The sequence below is a fragment of the Corythoichthys intestinalis genome, chromosome 12, assembly GCF_030265065.1.
Source record: "Corythoichthys intestinalis isolate RoL2023-P3 chromosome 12, ASM3026506v1, whole genome shotgun sequence".
Lineage (NCBI taxonomy): Eukaryota > Metazoa > Chordata > Actinopteri > Syngnathiformes > Syngnathidae > Corythoichthys > Corythoichthys intestinalis.
This window is the reverse complement of record NC_080406.1, coordinates 2,510,802-2,536,261: the sequence shown is the minus strand read 5'-3', so window position 1 is coordinate 2,536,261 and position 25,460 is coordinate 2,510,802. Positions and strand designations below refer to the sequence as shown.

Genomic DNA, 25,460 nt, shown 5'->3' with positions numbered 1-25,460 from the left:
AACCCGTTTTAGCAGTTATTTCTATAACACATACAAAAACTGATTTTCGTTCAAAATTGTATTTTTTCAATGATTTGCAAAATAAAACTTAACAAAAACCAATAACCGCAAGCTCCAGCTCCTAATTTTTATTACTTAAGAACATAGGATGTACAGTATATCAAAATTGGAGTTAATGTAACATTTACATTTTTTTTTTACAAGATCTTTCGTTGCTCTTAAAGATTTGATCCATTTTATGTCGCATTGCCCTTTTTTGTCGCATCAATTCAACCTTTTTTTTTTTTTTTTGGCTGTTCCAGAAAACATGCACATTTGAACCAATCAGAGCTAACAATCTTTGCTGATCACATTTCAGTATGTCAGCCAATTGAAATGATAAATGAGCCCAGGCGTTTTGCTTTGCTGCGTGCATTCGCACACTGACGTGACTCATCATCATCTTCAGACTCAGAGGACTGCAGCCGCTGGGGACACCTCCATGCAGTCCGTGGAATAAAATAATATTGGTGGAAACTGATTATGCTACACAAGCACTTTATTATTTACCTGGTACACCAGACTCACCGCTGTTCCAGCTATTGAGTCCGGCCACCATTCAGCGGATACAATTTCCAGGGCGGAGCAAGCCACAGCAAACAGACAGCGGAGTGGACCAATCAGCGACGGGCAGACATGACGTTAGTAAAATGACGAGGGCAGGACGAGGGACTTGTGCGCGGAAGTAAACATACGAAGAGAGCGGAGTTTAATCAACATGGCTAGCGCGAGACAGACTGTTGTCAATGACTCGTGTCGATGTGTTTTTGGTCATTTAAAACAGATTTTACCGTAGATTGGAACATATTCTCGGCTCTCCCGTTCACCATCTGTGTTGTTGTGGAGACTAAGACGCGCAAGAGTGACGTTGTTCGTTAAAAACACGTCACGCAAATAAAGAAATCTGATTTGTCGATTGATTTTGTACCTGCTCGAGAGGCCGTTAATGGGCTGGTTCCCAGACTTTTCTCTCAGTGTTTGAAAAATACGGGGAGAACAGTCTGACCGTGCCAGGCAACTTTATTATGCCTGTTGTTAACACTTGTGTATGTAAATCTGATGTTGGTAGATTGTTTTCTTCTTGGAGATGAAATGCATGTTTGGCAGCTTAGCATTTTTTGTTTTCTTTTACAGAGCGTTTTGACAGTTGCCGTCATATTTTCGGAATCAAAGCACCTTGTACCGGAAGAGCATTCCGGCCCTGAATCTTATACCGGAACTGCGTTCCTGACCGTTCTGGCCCACTTTCATCCCTGTGTCTAGTGCAGTCAATTGCCACGTTTACATGGAGCCAAATATTCCAATTACAATCGGTTTAGATGTTCAAACCGAATAAATGTGTTCCATATAAACACCTCATTCGGAATGAACAGGCCCAAACCGAATGGAATTTCATTCCGATTCACAGGGGTGGAATATTCCTTTTCCCAAACCGATTAGAAGTAAAATTATATCATGTAAACAGGGAAGCGGAATGGTGTCTGGTTGCGTTCTTTCTGCGCATGCTCCGTACTGACGTGGTGACGTCACTTGGTGACGTAAGTAACGTCACATGCAACATGGCTTCCAAGCACACGCACAGCGCACCCACGCAACTTTTTAAATGAACGGTGTGTCATTCTGAAGTTTTGTTTCCACTCGAAAAGTTAGAACAGCAGCTGATCTGACGATCGATCTCCATGTTTTGCAACGTGACGCTTTGTTTTGATTAATCTGCGCATGTCGGACGGCAGTTGTCAAACGTCCTTTCGGAATAAAGGCAGACACATGTAAACGCTGGATCGGAATAGATGAAGTGACATGTAAACAGCTGATGTGAAATTTCCATTCGGAATTATTTGAATCGGTATGAATAAAAGTCAGCATGTAAACGTGGCTATTGACAGCCATTAAATTAACAGACACTATTCTAGTGGAAGATTTTGGTGTCAACTTGTTTTCAAACAGTGACGCCTGATTTAAATGATATATCTATTCTTGGCAGGAGCATTTTGGGATACAAAGTATCAATGTATATTACCATTTCGATATTTTGTTACACCCTTATAAGGGGCTGTTTACATGGTGACTCTCCGAGAATACAAAAAATTTCAAATTTGCATTTCCGTCTCCATTTGAACAATGTCGCAATTCCGCATGAAAACGATGTAGTATTCATGCCAGGCCCTAGGGGGCAGTGCAGATTTACAGGACGACAGAGAATGATGCATTTTGACCCCACCAAGCTCCCTCAGCCCGGAAAAAAAATATGCTCGCCCACTCGAAGCAATATCATTTTTCTTTTGGTACAAAAAGGCACAAAAATTGAAACGTTCAACATATTTAATTATTAAAACAGTAAAATAAAGCAGACATTCCGCCATATTTGCTCTTTTTAATGTTTAGTAGCACCGCTGCGCACACCCAATGTGACGTGTACGAGTGCTGACGTTAACGGCGCGGTCTCTCGCCGCAGGAACCTTTGATATGCATGCCGAGGAAGCCCCCCTCCACCCCCCGTAATCGGATTCTTCCACTTTGGAGGCAGGATTCAAAATTTTTCATCTTCGCCGACACCATATGCACGCGAGGCGAGTCCGCTACTCAGTCATTGCGTCTTTGTGTCGCAGAGTCACCATGTAAACTGCCCCTAAGATTCATAATCATTTTGAACCGTGATTTCATCATCCATAACCCATATGATTTTTTATGTCCAAATGTCAACATGCTTTGTTTTCCTAAACAATTAAACAACAGAATGATAATCCTCTAAAACTGGTAAGTCCATTATTCGAGCCAGATGTATATTTGGTATACAGAAAACATTTTATGTGAAATGTGCAGTCTGCTTTTAAATCGAAAAATGACAATGAATCCTTCCATTTTTATCAAATACAGCGGATTTATATTGTTACAATTGTGAAATGCAGAATTCCAGATCAGAATGCCCTGGGAAAAAAACTATCAGGCTCTAGCAGTGGAAGACAGTAGTCCGCTTTTAAAAAGCAAAGCTTGAATGTATCTTTTCAAACATAATCAAATACAGTCAATTTATAGCATGTCACGATTGCGAAATAAAGAATACTTAACCAAAGACAAAGAAATCCAATGATTCTAGCTCAGAATGTCGTGACCAAAAGGAAGAACTAACACCGAAATTTACAACAATGTACATAGTTTGCCAACAATCTTCATTTCAATAGATAATATTCTGTTTACAAGTGCCCCATCCAGGGAAAAATAGGACTGATATCCAAAATATACCTCATCTTTAGCCGGTAACGAGAGAAAAACAAAACTTTAAAGCGGACGCGTGACACAGCCTTCGTCTTCGCGAGGGTAACAGAACAGGTGCTTTGTCCGGGTGTTATAAGCTGCTTGTTCACGGTCGTTCAATGTCGGGTACCCGGGGGCAGAGTGAGGTTGGCCATGAGCTCGTGAACAGATGCAAATATGGTGCACTCCCCTGGAGAGGAAGGAAAACACACATTAGAACAGTAACAAAAATAACTGACAATCTGCACAGAATTTGTTGAAATCAAATAAAACTTAAAGATTTGGGCTGCAGCTATCGATTATTTTTAGTAGTCGAATAATCGACGAACGAGTTAGTTCAAATAAACAATTAATCGGATAAAGAACATAAAAAAAATTGAAATACCTGAGCTGAGCCTAAAACGGTAGAAAGAAAAAAAAAGGATCTATAGTATGTACATCAAAAGAAAAATTGGCTAACTTAGGTAGCAAAAGCCCCCTAGCTTAAATGCTATAATTTTTTTTTTCTTCACATTGCGCGTAACAAATGGTTCGGACGCATAATCCCACATACATTGGCTAATTATACCTTTAAACTAAATTAGGAATGCATTAAAAAAACATTAGCTCAAACAAAAACCTAGCTTATGTTGGTCTTAACAGGGAGCAGCTGGATCCGGCCATATAAAATGAGGCAGACTAGAGGGCAGTGTATCCACCCAAATCTATAAAACTAAATGCAAACACTTTCAAAACAAACCATTACAACACCACTTTAATTATATGAATACTCGAAGCAGCAAATTCGAATATTTTTTTTTCTAATTGAATACTCGAGTTCATCGATGAATCGTTGTAGCACTATTAAAGATTAGGCCTCATGTCAAAAATTCTGAACTTCCCCTTTAAAATAAGGACCTAGCTGTTCAATTTTTGTTGCTACAAGTTGTAAAGCAATCAAACAAACAGTGACCATTGCTTTGCTTAGCCAAAACTACACCTGATGAGGCAAGATGGATATTTAGACACGAACAGTGTTGAGATTTATATACATACACTATATATTAGGGGTGCACGATATTCATTTTTTGAAACAGATACCGATATCAATAACTTCCTGCTCCTCAAGGCCGATACCGATACGATAACCAATAATATACCGTATATATAATTTTTCAATGTATATTCACCTGAGTTTTTGAACACCTGTAGGTCAAAAATACTAGTGGTTGATTCGGCTTAGATTTGCCTTTGACCGAACCAGAATTTGAACATTGAACATTATTATAATGGAAAAAAAAAAAACAAAGACCATATTGATGAGTGCCTTAATTTTAGAAAACATATTGATGAAATTACACATAAACTGTCAAGATATGCTGCTCTTTTCTTTAAACTGAGACACTATCTCCCACTCTCTGCACTTCTCATTTTGTATATATCTTTATTTGAACCACACTTACAATACTGTAATGTCATATGGTGCAACACATATCCAACTTATTTAAAAAAGCTTGAAATACTACAGAAAAAAAAGTTATACGTGCCCTAACATGGTCTGAGTTTAATGCTCCAACTAAAATAATTTTTCACCGCCACCACCTCCTGAGGCTTAAAGACCACAACTATTACCAAAATGCTTGTGTAATGTATAAGATTATCTATAGACTAAATTATAAATTAGGTAACCTCGTCCCAGTCTGTACTCCTCAACACACATACACTACCAGAAGAAAACATCAAATCACAGGAAAAAAACGAAGGCTAAAGTGTACAAGTTTTAGCATTGTGTGCAAAGGACCACAGATTTGGAATGAACTGGATGAAACACTTAAAATGTCACACTCCATCTCCATCTTTAAGAAAAAACTCAAAACTCATCTCCTAGCAATGTATATATAATATGCTGATTCTTTGAATAATACTACTGGTGTCTCTTATCAAATCCAATGTAACCAAAATTTTGAAATTGCCCACAGTTAATTGTGTGTGTATGCATGTGTGTATGTGTGTTTTGTCTAACTGGGCCCCTGCTAAAAGCTTTGAATAGCTTCTTTGGAGTGTCCGATTCGCCCACCTTGACATGTGAACTGCTAGCGTATGATCATGTACTGTATTTGTTGATGTGCGAATAAACTGAAACTGAAAGACAGTAACAAAACTTTGCATACTGTAAAAACAGGAGTGGAAACAAATGCACAAATCCCAATCCGACACCGTGCCAAAAGTATTATTAATAGGGCCGATAATATATTATGTTATCGGATTTATTGGGATGACGTCATAATTCCTATTATCGGACCGATAATTATTGTGCACCTCTGGTATATATATGTTAGGGTAGGGAATCTCTGGCGTGAAGCCGATTCGATATGTATCTAGATACACAGGTTACGATTCGTTTTAAAAAACGATGCATTTTTAAGGCCGAGCGATTCGATACAATTCGATACAGTTTAAGAACGAGACGGTTCGATACAAAGTGAAAACGATACGATAGTAAACATTTGTTGCGTGTGTTCGTACGTTTTTTTAAACATATTAAAAAAGACCACATTTCTAATAGCAAAATTTAACAACAACATTTCATACCAATGTTATGTTTTATTTTTGATGAAAAAAATAAATAAAATAAAGCTTACTATATGACCGTCATTTTGTTGGGTGGGACTGATATTAAAATAAAACTCCAGGGACAGACAACGATAAAATGCAGTAATTCAATGACTGTATTTCCTGGTGTTTTGAACAAAAGAGGTAAGTTATTTAAGTGCAAACTTTCAACGTAAACAACGCAAAAAATATGAAATCTATGCAGCAGCTCTCGAAAAAAAGAATGAAACCTGCTAGTGTTATCATAAATAAATAATAAATTATGCTTTCCCACTGGTAGAATTGGCGGAATAAAAACATGTCATTTTAGACAGGTCAATAATCATTACTTTAACCTTATACACAGCAAAGTCATTCACTTATGCCAGTGCTTTTGACAGCATCACTGACCCAGCCCCATACTTCACAGTGGGTATGAGGTGCTGTCTACACGCCAACAAGCTGTTTGGCAGGCATGCACGGAGAAAACCTTTCCTCACTCACAATCATAAACGCAAACGTCTGGAGTTCGCCAAGCGGTATTGGGGCTTCAACTGGGACCGTGTGCTTTGGTCAGACGAGACCAAGATTGAGCTTTTTGGCAACAAACACTCTAAGTGGGTCTGGCGTGCCACAAAAGATACGCATGCTGAAAACTGTGAAGTATGGGGGTGGGTCAGTGATGCTGTGGGGCTGTTTCGCTTCCAAAGGCCCTGGGAACCTTGTTAGGGTGCATGGCATCATGAATGCTTTGAAATACCAGGACATTTGAAATCAAAATCTGTTGCCCTCTACCCGAAAGCTGAAGATGGGTCGTCACTGGGTTTTTCAGCAAGACAATGACTCTAAACATATGGCCAAATCTACACAGAAATGGTTCACCAGACACAAAATCAAGCTCCTCCCATGGCCATCTCAGTCCCCAGACTTGATGTCAAATAATTATTTCTTTATGTGGGATTTTTTCCCCACTGAATAAATGCACTTGTATTGAAGGTTGGATTTTTCTCTTTTTTTCCCCATTAAGGTCCCATATTAGTAGTTGAATGAAAATGAAAAAAATATTAGAAGCTAAAAAACACATACGGTAATTATTATAAATCCAATAATTATGGAGGGAACTGTAAAGTAAGTTCATTTTATTGCCAACACTGCGTTCGGGGTCATCAATATGTTTTGCCCCGCCCCTACAAAAGTCAAACTCCGCCTATGCTAGTGACTGCGTTTGAGCTTCTTGACGATAAATGAAAGACAACATCTGTTACATTTTCCTCTTACTCTGACGCATTTTTTTACTAGTACCACTGATCCTACAATAGTCCGTAAAATATGGTAAGAAGAATTGCTTAGTATTTGCCTATTTTCTTTTAAATGACCAAAAATAGTCATACACTTAACAAGACTAGCTAACAAGTGATTTGGGAAGCAGAGTTACCCGGTCTGGCGGGGTGCATCTCGTTGAACCTCTTCAGGATGTTGGAGACCATGAGTGCCGCCGCCCCAGAAGAGCTGTGCTGCCTGGGAATGTCGGCCTGCTGGGTGAGGCCCGTTGCCATGTCATACACGATGGGGACGATGATGCTTAACGGGTCCTGCGGCGCGGGCACTCGCTGCGTCAGCTGCAACTGTAGGAAGGAGGGTACAAAAGTTGTTGGGACCTTTCCAAAGGGTGTAACATTTTAGGTTGACGTGGACGTACAAAGAAGAGCATCTTAGACTTGAGCACCACGGCGATGGTTCCAGGGGGGGCGATGGGGGGAGCGCTGGGAGGTATGGTGAGGCAGAACTGGACGTTCCACTTCAGTTGGCCAGCTTGATCTGGGAACTGCGAGAGGAAGATCACATGACATGGGGTTATCACTAGAGGTGTGCGAAATTTCCAATTCTTAGATTATTCGCGATTCGGCCGTGGAAGATTCGAGAACGATTCACAAACACCCAAATTCCCATTATTGAAATATGTCAAGTAAAGTGGAAGTAAAACACACTAAGCGCGCCGCACGGTCTTCGGGACGCAATGAGGAACAGAGCGAGAGTAGCTATATATCATGCTTGTCATTACCCGGCCCCTCGGGTAATGCCAATGCTCAACTCACGGCTCTAGCTCAACTCATGCCGCGAGATAAAAAAACAACAACATACTTGACTGCTGCCGACAGCTGCTACAAAGTACGTCCACATAATGGTACGGTAGATAACATTTATATAGGACTAGATGCAAAATGGACTCGGTGGCGTTAGCAGCACATGTACAGAAAGCTAGATGCGGGCGTTAGTAAACGGCCGCCATTTTAAAGCAATAGACTTCCCTGCAAGGCTGTTGTAGCGAACCTTCCAACCGAACATACATGTGATCTCTATGAGACGCATCAGACACTACCTGCTACGACTATAGCATCATGCGGGCTAGTTTTTAGCAACGTCGGCGTCGTTTGTAGTGGCTGTCTGCTGAAGTAAGTTTTGTTTTTTTCCTTCATTGCTTCATCAGCGCGTTGTCCCGCATCAAAAGTAGTCCGAGCAAAGCGTGATTCTTCGAGCTGTCAAAATTAAACGATTACTCGGATCAGTTTTTAAACTCGAGTTACTCGAGTATTCGTTTCAGCTCTAAAAATAATAACTTGAATCCATCTTTAAAATAGTTTTAACACATGTCCACCATTTTCACATGTCGAAAGTAGACAAAAGGGTAATTGTAGAATGACGGGAGCAATTTATCAACCTTAACAGTTGATTCACAACATTAAATGAATTGAATGTAGTTTAAAGCTGCTGATCCAGAATGGTCATTTGAGTATATTAATTATTGTTTTTAAATGTTAACTTGATACTAAAATAGTAATAATAGTAATAGTAATATAGTAATAAAATAGTAATAGTCAACAATAATCGATTTATAATCGAATCGTAGCCTCTGAATCATAATCGAATCGTTAGGTGCCCAAAGATTCCCACCTCTAGTTATCACCCCATAATAAATTTTTTGTTTTGAGAGTTTAAACATGGCTTTGCTTAGGTCTTAAGTCATTGGCTGGCACTGACAACAAAATCATCCAGAGATATGAGGATATTGACCAATATACCGTATTTTCTGTACAATAAGTCGCATATTTTATCTATAACTTGGCTGAGTCACTTACACAGGCGTCATAAAAATCTCATTTAATGCTTTTTAATGCCACTTTAAACTAATTTTATGCCCATGCCCAACTGCAGATAGTCAAAAAACTTGATATCAATATTGAGATGTTGATTCTAATATCCAACCAACCAGTTCAAGCTTCATGATGCGCACACAGTCCCTGAGTATGTGCGTAGGCGCCCCCAGAAGCTTTGTGAAGGCATTTAAAGTGTTGTACTTGAACGGGGGGCCGGCGACCTTGAAAAGACAACACTGTATGAGGCATCAGGGAAAACAAGAAAACACACCGACTCTTATCTGTTTGGATTTAGCAGCAAATCTTGCGCGCTTGTACATACCCGCGTTTCAAAGAACCTCTCCAGCACCTGAAGTTCCTCCTGGGACCAGGGACCCGCATTCTCCGGTGTGACCTTGAGCTGCAGCGTCTGGTAGTTCTTTGGGTTCAGAGCCACACGGCACTTGAGCACGTCCGTCTTGAACATGATCACGCCGGGTTCGTTGGAGTTCACCACGGATAGCTGCGTATTAAGCGTGGTATTAACTGGGAGCGTGGAGGGGGGGAAAAAATGATTTTTTTCAAATGGCTCACGTTGGCTTCTTGCTGGATGATTCGTTGCAAGTGCCGCCTCATGATGACCGAACCTAGGAAGCGCTCTAATGGCGAGCAGAGGTAACTGCCCGCCAGGCCCGGCACCTGGCACGGGGTGGGCGAAGGCAGCAGGAGTACGTGCAGGGCGTTGTGGGTGAGGATGGTGGGGATGGAGGCGGCCCAAGAGCGCTGAGGTAGCTTGCGGGGTGGAGGCATACTGGTGGGCATGATTTGGGAACCTGCACAAAAGAATCCAAAAACAAAAGCTTTTGAAGTTTTGTGCTGTCCTACAGCATCCTCTTCTGGTAACTTTGCGACATGGTTTAGTGTATTTTTGCCAATAGCGTACCGCACGAATGCCATTTTTAGACAGTGACGTCACCATCGTAATGCGGAAGTGGGTCATTACAGGCACGCCCTCGCCTACAATCCATGTTATTTCCGCTTGTTTTCTCCGATAATCTTTCAAAAAACAACATGCCGATCAAATACTGCTGCTATGGAACTTGTAGAAACGACTCTAGACATTACGACATATGAAGGATGTTTTCTTCATATGTTTGCCGAAACCAAAAACTCGGAGGAAAAAATGTGAAGAATGGGTCATCTTGCGCGGACGTCCAAAAGACCAGTTTAACGCATGCTCGGATAGGCCGGTATGGTTATCGGCCAGTATCGGCATCGGATCGGAAGTGCAAAAACCTGGATCGGGACATCCCTACCCCTAAGTACACTAAAATGAGAAGAGAGTGACACAAAATGAGCTCATTGCCTGCTAGACTGGCTATCTATGCTCATCTGTCAGTGCCGTTGACAGCAGAGACGGCCGATCCATTCTGACAGGAAGGGGCGAATGAATGATGTCCCTTATTTGGCCAAAAAATAAACTGGTCTGACCCCCATGAGATCTAATTGCCATAAATGTGTCCAGAATGACTTTGACAACCCCAGTATAAGTGACAAGCTCCATCAAGTATTAAAGCTGAAAAGTGTAGGCTGCTTTTCATCATTTGCTCGTGGCCGATCAAAACTATTCGGCAGGCCACAGTTGGCCCGCGGGCTTTAGTTCAAACACCACTGCTTTAACACATGTTTACTTTTTTGGTTATGATGTACAAGCTGTATTTGGATAATGGCAATTTACCAGTTCCGGCACGCGGAGAATGGGGGTCGGGAATGGGCGAGTGCAGTGACGGATTCCCAGGCGACATGCCGTGGATCCTCGCCCCGGGAGAAGGACCTGAGACCTGGGGAGAGCCCGGCCACTGTCCCCTGTGGCTCGGGGACACCATAGCGTAGGGAGAGCTGGGGTCCAGAGCACCTAGTGAGATATTGAACAACATTCTTACGACACATAAAACAAAACTAATACACAACTGAATGCCTGATCCTTTGAAAGCCTCGTGTTTTTATTGTCCTCTACACAGCCGAATCAAGAGCTGGGCAAGGGAGGTTCAGACAGGCCCCCAGAACTGTGACCATCTTACCGTGGGGGCTGGCAAAGCTTGTCTGACCCATGGCTATGCCCAGAGAAGATGGAGACGGGGTGGGGCCGAAAGGAGAGGGAGCCCTCAACGCTCCACTAGGGGAGCCAGAGGCATGGATGTTCCCTGCACATACATACACCACATCTCGTCAATCTGAGCAGGTCACTCGCACTCTTTCTCACACGCGCGCACTCATATGTAATGTTGCACTGATACGATTATCGGGAGGGGCCCTGATACAACACGAAAATGCATGTGTGTAGCAGACAGCCAATTCATTTTGATTAGATTGGACATCTAGCGGCGTCAAATAGCACTGAAAACAGAGCAGTCTTTTGTGGGCATTTACAGGTCACTTCCTATTCGTTTTAGGGCATTTACATGTTACTTCCTGTTGATTTTGAGTCACTTCTGATTCGTTTGGGGACTTTCTCGAGTCACTTCCTTTTCAGTAACCCAAAATCAACAGGAACTGACTCACAAATACTCTGAAATCAACAGGAAGCTACCCTGAAATGCTCTAAAATCACCAGGAAGTGATCAATGGACAGGGAGTGACCCAGAAATTCCCCAAAATCAACAGGAAATGCCCCAAAATGTACAGGAAGTAAGCCAAAATCAATAAGAAGTGACTTGTAAATACCCCAAAATCAACAGAAAGCGATCAATGAACAGGAAGTGACCCGGAAATGCCCCTAAATTAACAGACATGAAACTTAGAAAAACCAACTCTGAAATGCCCCAAAACCAACAGGAAATGACCCAAAATGTACAGGAAGTGACCCAGAAATGTCCCAAAATCAACAGGAAATGACTCAGAAATGCCACAAAATCAACAAGAAATGACCCAAAATGTATAGGACGTGAGCCACTATGAATAAGAAGTGACTCGTAAATATCCCGTGATCAACAGGAAGTGACCTGGAAATCCCCCTAAATTAACAGACCTGAAATTTAGAGAAAGTTACCCTGAAATTCCCCAAAATCAACATGAAGTGACTGATGAACAGGAAGTGAGCTGGAAATGCCCTAAAATCATTAGGAAATTACCCCAAATTTACAGGAAGTGACCCAAAAATGCCCCAAAATCAACAGGATATGACCCGAAATGTACAGGAAGTGAGCCAAAATCAATAACAGGTGACTTGGAAATGGCCCTAAATTAACAGAATGTGACCTGAAATTAACAAAATCACAGGAAGTGACCAATAAATGCCCCAAAATCAACAGGGAATGACCCCAAATGTACAGATTGTGAGCCAAAATCAGTAAGAGGTGACTCAGAAATGCCCCTAAATTAACAGAATGCCACCTGAAATTAACGGAAGTTACCCTGAAATGCCCTAAAATCAACAGGAAGTGACCCAAAATTACAGGAAGTGACCAGAAATGCCCCAGAATCAACAGGGAATGACCCCAAATATACAGGATGTGATCAAAATCAATAAGAGGTGACTCGTAATCGTAAAAACCCCGAAATCAACAGGATGTGACCAATGAACAGGTAGTGACCTGTAAATGTCCCAAAAGCAAAAGAAAGTGACTGAAAATCAACAGAAAATGACGTCAATAGCCCCAAATTTAACTCACTGCATCATTTCTTGACCCATGTATCGAGAACTGTTGTTTTTTGCTATGTTCGGAGGAGGTAAAACGGGGAAAGGTAAGCTAGCAAACTTGTGTAGTCTCCTAGCAAACGTGATTAGCATGTGAGCTAAGCTAACGTACTAATGTTGTATCATTGACTGTGCCCTCACAAAATTTTTACCGTACTTTATGTTTTTTTTTTTCCCTTTTTCTCAAAGGTTATTAAGGAGTGTCCAACCAAGCCACGACAGCAATTATTTTACATTCAAGTATGAAGTAATTTAGCATCTCAAAAAGCGTGGTATCGGTGCAACACTACTCATATACACATGCTAAAAGCTCGGCAGCACGGTCGGAGGGCTGTGATGGGGCAACATGGAAGGGGCGGGACTTCTTGCGTGCATATTAGAAAAAAAAGTCAGCATGGTGGTGACACTTAATGGCGCGCCGAAGAAGCTCGCATGAATCAAACGCTAACCCTCGGCACACTTCTCCGTGAATACCTGGCGACTGCGTGGGCATCATAGAAGGCGAAGGCGTGACGTTTGCGTGGTAGTTCGGCGGAGGCGAAGTAAGCGGCGGGTATACGCCGCTGCCGGCGGCCCTCATGGTTTGCGGCTGTGCCTGCAGCTGGCTCATCAGGGTGTCCATCATGTCCACGCCAACCGGGGACGGGGGGTTGTCGTCTTCGTTGACCGAGCGCCTGCGTGCGTCCTGGTTGTTGTCTACAAACATGCTCAAGAACGTCTGAAACGGACATGAAATGTTTTTAAGTAGTAACTCGTTGGCCAGCATCAAAGGCGATAGACTTCAACTCCATTTGGACTGGGATGTCGGGCCGATCGTTCAAATTGGATTGGAAGTCTATTGCCGTCAATGGCACGACTAATTTTCTCTTGATTAGTCAGTCGACTATTTTTACAATTAATCGACTAATTTAAATTTTTTTTTTCCCATTAAAACTAATTTAGCAATGAAATTTTTGTTGACAATTATTAATTCAAAAAACATTTTGGAACACTTAAATTCTTTATTAAAGTACAAATAAACACGTAAATAATAAATCACAAATAAACAATGAGGTCAAATGCTGATAGCATTAACTAGTGCAATAGAATGGAATGTAAACAGATTCAGAACACCGACTTCGCTTTTCCAACATGATTCAAAACAATTATTTAAAAAAAAAAATCTAGCATTAATATTATAGTACACTACTATATATAATAGTATTTAGGGCTGTCAAAATTATCGCGTTAACGGGCGTTAATTAATTTTTTAAAAATTGATCACGTTAAAATTAAACAGTGTACCCTCCTTTGCTTCGTTGGAATAAGTCAATGTTTTCGCCACTCTGGTGCGCTTTTTTAGCATATATATATATATATATATATATTTTTTTTTTTTTAACCCTTCATTAACCGTCGATGGGATGTTGTGCTTGTCCACGCATTTACGTCATCGAGGACGTCGACTAGTCAGGACAGCTCTACAGTCAATGCTAGCCTTCAAAGACGAGTGCTTGTATATTTTTATATGTCGGAATTTTGCTAATCATGGCATGACCTTCCCTTTAGTGCAGCTCCATCTTGTGGATACATAACAAAACGCGAACCACTACTACTACTAATAGTAGTACTACTGCGCCTTATACTGTGGTGCGTCCTATAAAAAATTAAAAATCATGCCTCTCACATCACCTGGAAGTATAGTCCCGTGGCCTACACGCTAGTCTGTCGTACGGAAAATGTGGGTTCAAATCCCGCTGGAGACCTTTTGCTGTTCGTTTTATGTAGCTAAAGAGTGGCACTGTGGAAGCGGCACAGCCCAGAGTGCATTGCGTCGTCAACAGCAATGTGGACCTACCAGTTTAACTAATTTTACATATTTTATCAAAACTAAAACATTAAGAGGGGTTTTAATACAAATTAGTATAACTCATTCTACCATTTAGCTTTAATAATTACATGTCTTTGTACCCACGCTACCCTTTAAGGCTTTCCGTTGCGGAAAATACAGTACTGTATTTTTCGGACTATAAGTCGCAGGTTTATTTTTTTCTTCGAAGTTTGGCTGGGGGTGCGACTTATACTGTGGAGCGACCTATGTGTGAAATTATTAACACATTATTATATCATTTCACATGTTAGTTTGGTGTTTTGGAGTGACACTGATGGTTTGGTAAACTTCTTAGCATGTTCTTTATGCTATATTTATCTGAATAACTCTTAATACTATGTTACATTAACATACCGGCCACGTTCGCATTTCGTTGTTCATGCATCATGTAACATTATCAAACTGTACACTTATTCAGCATGTCGTTCTCTAGTGTATTTTTATTTTAAATTGCCTTTCAAGATGACATATCTGTTCTATGTGTTGGATTTTATCAAGTAAATTTCCCCCAAAAATGTGACTTATACCCCGGTGCTACTTACCGTATTGTCCCGAATATACAGTAAGACGGCCCTGATTATGAGACGACCCCCTCTTTTTCAAGACTCAAGTTTGGAAAAAAAAAAAAAAAAAAAAAAAAGACTTTTTGAACACCGATTTTACAGAAAATAATTACTGTACATCTGAAACATGATTATAACAATATATTTGAGAGAAATAGCATGTTTTTTTGCCTCATTCAAATCTTAATATCTGAACATTTAAATAGGTAAACTAAAGTGCAATCACATTCGTAAATGAATGGCTTCCGGTTTTTGAAATGTAAATAAACCAATCTTTTGTAATAAAACAAAAAAATTGTAATAACTGCATTAACCATCAAAGTGAGGTCTAACTAACTGTAGTCTTGAAACAAATCTGAATAAGGAAAAACATTGCAATAAAATAAGGCAAACTGGTTAAACTTGAGAGTAGCTGAGATCTGTCTTGACAGAACATCGCGTCAATGATATCTTGCGCCATCTAGCGTCGTTAATGGGTATAATGTCTAGACTGCGTATATAAGACGACCCCTACTTTTTCAGTCTTATTTCAACGCAAATGCCGCCGTCCTATATTCGGGCCAATACGGAATATATCTTTTTTCCCCTCTTTGTTGGGTATTTTATGGCTGGTGCGACTTATACTCGGGTTCGACTTGGAGTCCGAAAAATACGGTACATATCCAAAATCAATGTGAGTGACTCCAGTCAATTTACCTTGAGTCCAGGGGCCGGTTGAAAACCCTCCACAATCTTGGTGTTGTCGAAGAGACTGTACGCGCCGTCCCGGATGGCCACCACGCCGCGGCTCCGGCAATAGATGTCGATGCAGTACGTGTTACGAAACGCTAGTCGGATGTGTGTGGGCGACTGGGGCAGGATCGAGAAGCACTGGTAGGCCGTGTTCGTGCGCTGGGTAAGGCCCAACATAGGCACGGTTGGTAATTTGTTGATGGCGTTCAGCGGGGCCTGGGTGTCGTAAAGCACCTGCGAGAACAGTTTAAGAAGATCCATAAACCAAGAGCGCCCTCTCGTGGCTAATGTTTACTCCATGGTAAATGCCTTCAGTTGTGTTTACCTGTAAAAGCTGAATGACATTTGGGTTTTTGTTGAACATCTCCTGTAGTTGGTGGAGGATGATGTTGTGGCAGTTTGAGCAGCCCGAGTTGGGTCCCACCGTGCCGAGGGACAGGTGGAAGCGTTGGCTGTTGGAGTTCCATTGGATGGTGACGGAGCTTCCCTTGGTGGTGCCGTAGCAGAGCACCAGCTTGCGAAAGTTATACAGCCGCACCTCTGAGAACAAGCCCAGATACGAGGGCAACTCTGGGATGTCACAAAGAGAAAATCATTCTTAGATGGTACGGATGTAATGGTGTAGATTTCAAGCGAGTGCAGGTGTGAACTAGCGGTTTATGAAATACATGACGCTCATATTTCGGGTTTTAATAGATACATAGACGCTACAGATCGAGCTGTACCGAACGTCAATTCCAAACGGTGGCGGTTTCGTGAACGGTCGCCGGTACCTGGCAGCGCTCGAGAGAAGTGAAGCACACATTGATACAGCTGACTGATGGCGCTCCAGTCGTTGAGGAACATTTCAACCACTTTGCGTCCGCCGACAGGCTCGGACAAGGGGTTCTCATAGGTGAGGTACACGTGCCGCGTGGAGGCTGGCAATGACAAGACGTGAGTTCAGGGATGAAGGGCTGCAATGATTATTTCTGATTAAACAATGAATCCGTGTAGGTACACAAACAGCTCAGGTTGCACAAAATGTTCAGGGGCCTGCGTTTGATGGGGACGTTACATTATTCTCACTGTATGATTGGCTGAGGAGTCAAAACGCTGTCCTTTAAAATGCCTGTTCAAAAATATGCCCGTTGAAATAAAGTCGTAATGCGCTTGCTGGCGAGCTGGCAGTGACAAGTTTAGCTAATGATACATTTTCAATAGATTGTCCACTGGAGTAGTAGTAGTACTAGGTCTATCGCGATAACAAATTTTAGTAGGCGATATTAGAGATGTCCTGATCCAGGTTTTTGCACTTCCGATCCGATACCGATACTGGCCGATACCGATACCGGCCTCTCTGAGCATGTATTAAAGTTTAAAGTTATTTAGCCTCCTTACTTAGTTGTCAGACTCATGTTGAAAAGGGTTTTAGTAGTCTTGATAACAACTTGCCAGCTGAATTAGGTGAGTTGGAATAACACATAATGGTTGGTAACAAGACCCTGACCTGTTTATTAAATGATAAACACAAAACATTATAAATAACAAACAGAAATGACATAATCAGAGAGTAAAACATGCTAATAATATTGTAAACTGTCTTAAAAAAGCAAAACACACAAACAACCTCAAACTATTAACTACTACACACTCCCTTTGATTTGCTAGCCCAGCCCGAAAAAACCCAAAATTTGATGTTTTATTTATAGGCACAAGCCCGAAAAAAAAAACAAAATTTTATGCTTTATTTGTGAGGACTCAGGTACGATGCGTGGTTACGTTTTGTGTGATCACGTTTGGTGACGCCAGTAAATATATGCATAATTATAACAAATTATAGCCTGTCTTTTGTAACAAATTCTCCCAGTTAAACAAGACTGTAAGATGGATATTCAATAAACATTTATATATTTTATATTTGCATGTGTGTTCTAACAGGTGGATAGTGGATATGTTGTGATTTATTTTAATCTCGAGTTGGCAAAAAAAAAAAATAAATAACGCAAGTTTTCTCAATGTTTAAATACTCTACATATTTTTATCATTATAAATGCATTTACACAGCGAAATAACGCTGGAAAAGTACATACATACATACATCGTTTTAGTATAAATATATGAATTTTTTTTTTTTTTTTTTAAAGTCTGCCCGATGCGTCTAAATCCCACTTTACTCACGAGAGATAATGGCTCGTCATCCAGAATGATTCCTTCGGCAATGACTCTTCCCTGGGCTTTGGGACTGTCAAGTGCCAGTTTGTCACGCATAGCAGAAGTTTCTGCCAGTGTTCGTTGCGTATGACCTTTTTTTTCTGTCTTCGGTTTTCTCCTTATACTCCTCATATACTCCTCATACTCCTTGTATTGTTTGTGGTGGTATTTCGATAAATGCTTGATTAGTTTGGTTGTATTAACACTTCTTACAGCTTTACCACCACGCTTGACTTTATTGTGGCATATGTTGCACTCTGCCTCTTCGTCTTTGTCGTCCTTTAAAGTGAAATAATCCCACACAGCTGACATTTTTACCGATAGAGTCTCAGTCAATTGGGAGACGGTAATGTAGTGTGTTGAAGGTGTGTGTAAAATGCGGACCGGATTTTAGGGAAACTGAAGCAAAAACTGGAATGGATTATGTAAGTCGGTGCACTGGAAAACCCGGACCGGACTTTTTTATTTAAAAAAAAAAAAAAACTGGATCGGAAGTCTGGATCGGAATTTTTCCGTGTCAGCCGATCCGATACCGATACACATTTTTTTTGCCCATATCGGCGTCCGATCCGATCCAGATGTCGGATCGGGACATCTCTAGGCGATATATTGTCTCATTAATTATTGCGATATGCGATATAATTGCCTGTTTTTTTTTTTTTTTAACCTATTACAACCATGAATATAGCGACAATACATCCTAATAAATCACCTATTGAGGTGCAATAAATTGTTATCCGTAAATAAAACTAACTATATTAAAATGTATAAATATTAATTAAAAAAAAAAAACACACAATGCATAATGAGTCATTTTTAAAGCTAGTTAGATGCAGAATATGAAATAGCATGACGTCATAATTCCTATTATCGGACCAATAATTATCGTGCACCTCTAATCGTATGTCGATGTACACCACTGTATATTCAAACTATATACAATAAATATATACAAAAAGAGCTAAATATACTTCTAAACTAAACAACAAATGCATAAACAAGCATATTAGCTCAAACATACCTTATGTTGGTCTTCAGACATGTAAGACAAGTTATGGCATATTCACCGTTGCCACTAGAGGCCAGTCTATCCACCCAAATCCATAAAACTAAATGCAACACTTTCAAAACAAACCATTACAACATCACTCTTAATTGAACAAATCCTGGAAGCAGGATTACTAATCGAATTAGTCGAGTAAATCAATCATTGCAGCACTAATAAAAGTGCTAAAGGTGTTTTGGCCTTTGTTTTCTTGTTTCCGGCAACAACAACAACAACAAAATCATTTTAGTGCATCCCTGTCTTTAATGATTAATTTTAGCAATTAGTTGGTGTCACCCTGGTTACGTGTAATTTGGTGCTTACCTTGCTCTTTGCTATTAGTGCTGTTAAGCGGGCAGTTGGCAAGCACCAGCTCCGCCACCCATGTCCGGTTGTTTCTGCCCTGCAGGCGGAATGTGCAGTCCAGGACGGACCGCTCCAAAGCTCTTCTGGTTTCTTCTCCGACACTTTTGCAAGGAGGGATCCTACATACAAGAATATGAGGAGTTATGTTTGGGTTTCATAATGACACTGTATGTGCTGTAAACTGAGGCCAGACACACACAAAAATTAAAATAATGTTTTGAGCTATCATCATCCAAAACTGATTTTATTCTAGGGCTGTCCCAAACGACTAATTTTCTCCCGATTAGTCAGCCGACTAATTTTACGATTAGTCGACTAATCTAATAATTAAATAATTTTTTTTTTTTTTTTTTTTTTAACTAATTTAGCAAGGAAATTTTTGTTGACGCTTATCAATTCACAAAAACATATTGGAACACATAAATTATTTATTTAAGTACAAATAAACACGTAAATAACAATAATAAATCAAAAAATAAATGAGTTCAAATGCTGATAGAATTAACTAGTGCAAAAGAATGGAATGTAAACAGATTCAGAACACTGACTTCGCCTTTCCAACATGATTCAAAACAATTCTTAATAAAACACCTAGTATTAATATTATAGTAAAGTACTATGTATGATAGTATTATAATAATTATTCATTGCCAATCAGATTTTTCATAAAGGGTGTCATTTTAAAGGTATTCTTAGTGTAGAATCTGAATTTTGAAGTATGTGGGATTAACTCCAGAAATCGCTATTTATATGAAGAACATGACATGCTTTTATTTTGAAATGTTCACCGGAAGTACGTTCGCTAAACCGCTAACTTCGGCTTTACACTCCGCAAAAAAAGCACTTTTTCTAATTGCATGTAGTGTCAGTAATAGATTTTTTTGGTCTTTTTTTTTCGTTTGCAAATGCTGTTAACCAGCGATTTTTCATGTTTGAAGTGTCACCTTTTAACCGCAAGTTTGCTTTCACGAGGCCAATGTTTTATAGCAGGCTAAAGTATTCACCTCAGTGTAGCAGTGCTAACGTTACAGTGTATAAAATAGATGTGTTTTCTTATTTTGTATGTCTGAACTTTAATTCTACAGCGTGTTGATAAGAGAAAGGAACTGGAGTCTCAAATGCCATCAGCACGCGCGCACGCGCGCACGCACGCACGTGCGCAGCAATAAAAGGCAGCCGTGAAAATTACCACCCTCGTTTTTATTTGCCGTGCGATAAATGGGCTCATTGCATATCGTGACAGGCTTAGCAACTTCAATAAAACATGTCGTTAGTTAGTTAGATGGACTTACAAACTGGGTGACGGCGCATTAGGTGTTTATTCACGGCCGACGTGCAGCCAAGCTTGGCATTGAAGAGACAGGACAAAAGAATGTACCCTCCTTTGTTTCTTTGAAAAAAGTCAATGTTTCGGACACTCTGGTGCACTTTTTTGGCTTTGTGCCGCTTTCCCCGCTTGCATACAGAGCGTCCGACATTCTGAACTTTCCACGCATATATTTTTTAACCCTTCATTAACCGTCGACGGGATGTTTTGCTCGTCGACAGAATTACGTCATCGATGACGTCGACTATGTCGACTAGTCGGAACAGCTCTATTTTATTCTAATTGGATTATATCATCTACTGTTGCTTCTTTGTACGATTAAAGCTGTTATCCTCTTTATGTTGGAACACAGACTAAACTTGGCTACCTAAATTTTTTTTTTTTACAAATACTGTAGGTGGATTTGCAAATTTAAAACAACGCAGTGTAGAACTGTACAGGCGTGTTTGTGTTGTGTGGTCGTTTTACTTGAGCAACCGGATGGCGTGACTGCTGCCGTCTCCTTCCACTTGGACACCCTGGTTTGGAATCTCCATGTTGGACAGCTACATCACAACAGACACGAGACCGGCGCCGCCAATAAATGTGAGTTGAATTGAGCGAGACGCTGGAACGGAATAAAGGCTCACCTCAGTTCTGAGGCCAACAAAAGGCATGTTGGTGTCACACATGGCCACGAGGTGTGCCAATTCTTTGTTGAAGGCACTCATCTCCCCTGACCGCTTGGGCTTCTTTGGCTCCGTTTCTGCCTGCTCTCCTGTCATCTACAGAAACATTGATGGGAAACCTCTTACAATGGTGGAAAAAAAAGAGAAAATCACATATTGGTGGGACGCTAATCATCACCCATCCAGTTGCAACATCAGTGACATGCTAAGAAAACCTCCGTGATGTTGGGCCCCCCCATTAGACGTTAATTTATGAAAAAATGATGTCAATTGTTTGTGAGATAATTACAATTACTGGTGCACAATAATTATTGGTCCGATAATTATCGGTCCGATAATAGGAATGATGATGTCATCCCAATAAATCCAATAGCATAATTAATAGGACCGATAATACAGTATGAACTGTGCTCGCTGGCTGGGAAATCAGTTGACCATTTGCGGGGCATTGCTGCCACCTGCCGGTCAGAATAATTCACTGCATCTATAATTTGGCCCACAAACTCATTCACTTTACACAGTGCTGTGTGTAGCGTTAGCATTGACAATCGTGAATGCTTTCTGTTCCTTACGTTTCCGCCTCGGAAATATATGTCTGTAAGTATTTATGTTTATTATAACATATGGATGTGCAATATATGTTTACTTCGGTGGTGAAGGGTCATATGTACAGAACTTCATAAGTTGTTGTGTTATAGAAGCCAGCCAATGCTTAAAGTGCCTGTGACACGAAAAAGCATGTTTATTTCATAATACATGCGGTATTTTATGCCCCTGAATGATATGGGCCGCTTGGATGTGTGTGGAAGCGATCGCTATTTTTATTTATTTTTTTGAATCCCGCGCCATGAAAATGAGTGACTTCCGGCTTCGGTCTTGCATTGAGGAGGAGGGCGCTGTGACGTGTACGGTAGAAGACGTCCTCTTCACGCTACAGTGTACTGTTGTGTATGAGGACGAAGGATTCAGCTGATTTTGCGGATTAATACGTTTATTTTTCGCATCACGCCAGCCAAACGGCTGCAGAAATATCATTCTGTATGAGGGAGAGGCGTATGCGCCTTTTTGGAGTTTCAAAAGGTTCCCATTCACCGTGGATATTTACTGTGGGACCATTGGACTTACGAAGAAGTGAGTAAACATCTTGTTTTGTATTATGTCAAATACGAATACAGCGATTACAAAGTAAACACTACAAACTTCCTTTAAATGAAGGACTACTTACGTTTGATCATTGATAGGCATGTAAAAAGCTCTCCTAATGCTCATTAGCAGCAGCACGTTAGCTGCACAACAACTCCAGCCACCCTCCTCCGGGGAACGAACTGTAAATTGCTCTCCGCCGGGCGGTTTGCCGATCCGCAAAAACAATCGACAACCGGGTCATCATGTCAAATAATCCTGGATAGTTATGTGCGATTTTCCGCTTCGAAGACTTTGAAACATCACTCGGTTCGGGATAGCATGTTGGCTAGCTGTCACGCCTTCTGGTTTGTTTACATTCTCCAAAGCCGGGGAAGGGAAATGACATATGTCCGATTTAGGTGTCATAAAATATCGTTCGGGAGCTGCGACAGTAAAGGTGAAGTCGACAGTTTTGACCATTATGGAGTAATTTTGCCATGTCGTCCTGAATAAATGCATTTTTATTATTTCATATTCCATTCAGCACAAGACTGTTATTTGTCATGACCATGCCATTTATTTAGCAATTGGGGAAAATACTTGGATAAAAAGAATATCCTGTAAAAATATTGAAGAGACAGAAACAATGACATTTTGCCGCTCTCTTCGTGGTGTTTTCCTCGTTGTGAATAGTTCCCCCTCGACGGGCTGACTGGTCCTTCTCAAGCCATTTATATAGCTATTGGGGAAAAATACTTGGATAAAAAGAATATCCTGTAAAAATATTGGAGTAGAGAGACTGAAACAATGACATTTTGCGGCTCTCTTCGTCATGTTTTCCTCGTTCTGAATAATTCCCCCTCAGTGGGCTGAATAGTAAAACCGATGAGCCCAGTCTACCGCTGACGTCATCCAACTGTTGGGGACGCTAAAGCCCTATAATGGTAGGCGTGACTAACCGGCAGATTAAAAGACTAATTTCTCGTCATCTGTGCTTTGCTAAATTGTTGTATATAGTCGAATTGTCTCAAAATATGATTCTAATTCACCAGAGGTGTGCAAAATTTCCGATTCTTAGATTATTCGCGATTCGGCCGTGGAAGATTCGAGAACGATTCACAAACATCCAAATTCCGATTATTGAAATATGCCAAGTAAAGCGGAAGTACAACACACTCAGCGCGCCGCGTGGTCTTCGGGACGGAACGGAGCGAGAGTAGCTAAACATCATGCTTCTCATTACCCGGCCCCTCGGGTAATGCCAATGCTCCACTCACGGCTCTAGCTCAACTCATGCCACGAGATAAAAAAAAAAAAACATACCTGACTGCTGAAAGCTGCTACAAAGTACAGCCACATTATGCTACGGTAGATATAATTTATATAGGACTAGATGCATTATAGATTCGGTAGCGTAAGCAGCATATCTACAAAAAGCTAGATGCGGCCGTTAATAAACGGCCGCCATCTTAAAGCAGTACACTTCCCTGCAAGGCTGTTGTAGCGAACCTTCCAAGCAAACCTAATGAACTTTTTATCTAAAATACTCCTAAATCGGTAAAATATTGACTTGAATCTATCTTTAAAATAGTTTTAAAACTTTCACATGTCGAAAGTAGACAAAAGGGAAATTATGGAATAACGGGAGCAATTTTAACAACTTTAACGGTTGATTCACAACATTAAATTAATTGAATGTAGTTTAAAGCTGCTGATACAGAACGGGGACTGGAGTTTTTTATTTACTGTTATTTTTGTATATTTGTTTACTGCTATATGTTAACTTGATACTGAAATAGTAGTTTGGCTTAGCCTGAGAGTATTTTTGAACAATTTTGGAACTAATGTACAAAACATTTAAAAAAAGGAGGGGGGTGCATCAATAATCGTTTTATAATCGAATCGGAGCCTCTGAATCGTAATCGTAATCGAATCGTTAGGTGCCCAAAGATTCCCAGCTCTATAATTCACATAATAATGCCATTTAAGACTTTTTTTCTCGTGTCATATGCTCTTTAAGGCTAGTAGCTCAAGTTAGTGTGCAATGCTATACATACATCTAATAGTTGTCGTGTAATGTTAGTCCAAAAAATTAAAAGCAGAAATCCACAAAAGCGTTGCAGCACAAACAAACAAAAATTTGACAGCACAAACGATTGACACCCTTTATAATCAAATGAGGGCTGGTTGACCTCAGATTTACCTATAAAAGACTTAAATATCTCAAAAACCATAGCGGCATAGACAAAACTCTTTTATAGTAAGAACAATTGTAATCATTTTGATATAAATTGCCATCTGATGAGGGGCCAACTTCACAGAACTGCAGAGAAAGACTGGTAATCCTAATAACATGAAGAAAAATGTCCGTGCTGACCTTTCTCTTTGACGCAGGCCGGTGCCCTCGTATCGACGCGGCGTCTTGGACGAGTTGTTCGAGATCGGGCTTGAAATGCTGTAGGAGCTGCGCGCACATGGGCCCGTCGTCGCCTTCCAGCTGAGTCACAAACAGGAAGGAGTACTTGTACTGCAACGCCGTCGGATTGCTGGGCAAATCAACCATTTCCACTACCTAAGCAACAAAACCCAAAAAAGGAAGCATGTAGATGAGGCAGGAAACGTTTATTGTTATCGTGTTACATAGAGAATAAGCTCACAATGTAGTACTGCGGAAGACGCGTGAGCTTGATGAAGAGCTTGTGCTTGCTCAAGCTCCCCACAGGGTGTGAAGCAGTGTTGGAGAGGTGGAGGACGTCGGTGCACACGGTCGGAAGATGCTTCACGGACTGTCTGCAGCGTTGCTCGCCTAGCCAGAATCTGCTCACAAAATGTCATCAAAGCATTATGTCAGACTTCATCGCTGACTTCTTTCAGG

General features: G+C 40.8%; 1 protein-coding gene across 3 annotated transcripts in view; it reads right to left on the bottom strand.

The window, feature by feature from the left end:
* Window positions 1-2,658: 2,658 nt before the first annotated feature.
* The window catches only part of med14 (mediator complex subunit 14), a 43,891-nt gene continuing 21,089 nt past the window's right edge, over window positions 2,659-25,460 (bottom strand). The window contains exons 14-30 of one of the 3 annotated variants that reach the window (XM_057852808.1): window positions 25,243-25,402; window positions 24,963-25,157; window positions 21,422-21,556; window positions 21,261-21,337; window positions 19,424-19,584; window positions 16,635-16,781; window positions 16,187-16,431; window positions 15,826-16,095; window positions 13,171-13,414; window positions 11,081-11,203; window positions 10,738-10,914; window positions 9,594-9,832; window positions 9,343-9,522; window positions 9,134-9,241; window positions 7,565-7,690; window positions 7,301-7,490; window positions 2,659-3,484 (exon numbers count right to left, since the gene is read on the bottom strand). In XM_057852808.1, coding sequence (XP_057708791.1) covers window positions 3,411-3,484; window positions 7,301-7,490; window positions 7,565-7,690; window positions 9,134-9,241; window positions 9,343-9,522; window positions 9,594-9,832; window positions 10,738-10,914; window positions 11,081-11,203; window positions 13,171-13,414; window positions 15,826-16,095; window positions 16,187-16,431; window positions 16,635-16,781; window positions 19,424-19,584; window positions 21,261-21,337; window positions 21,422-21,556; window positions 24,963-25,157; window positions 25,243-25,402 — 2,851 coding nt within the window. In that variant the 3' untranslated portion in view covers window positions 2,659-3,410. The remainder of the gene's footprint in view (window positions 3,485-7,300; window positions 7,491-7,564; window positions 7,691-9,133; window positions 9,242-9,342; window positions 9,523-9,593; window positions 9,833-10,737; window positions 10,915-11,080; window positions 11,204-13,170; window positions 13,415-15,825; window positions 16,096-16,186; window positions 16,432-16,634; window positions 16,782-19,423; window positions 19,585-21,260; window positions 21,338-21,421; window positions 21,557-24,962; window positions 25,158-25,242; window positions 25,403-25,460) is intronic. The other 2 variants (XM_057852810.1, XM_057852809.1) reach the window with 2 other exon arrangements.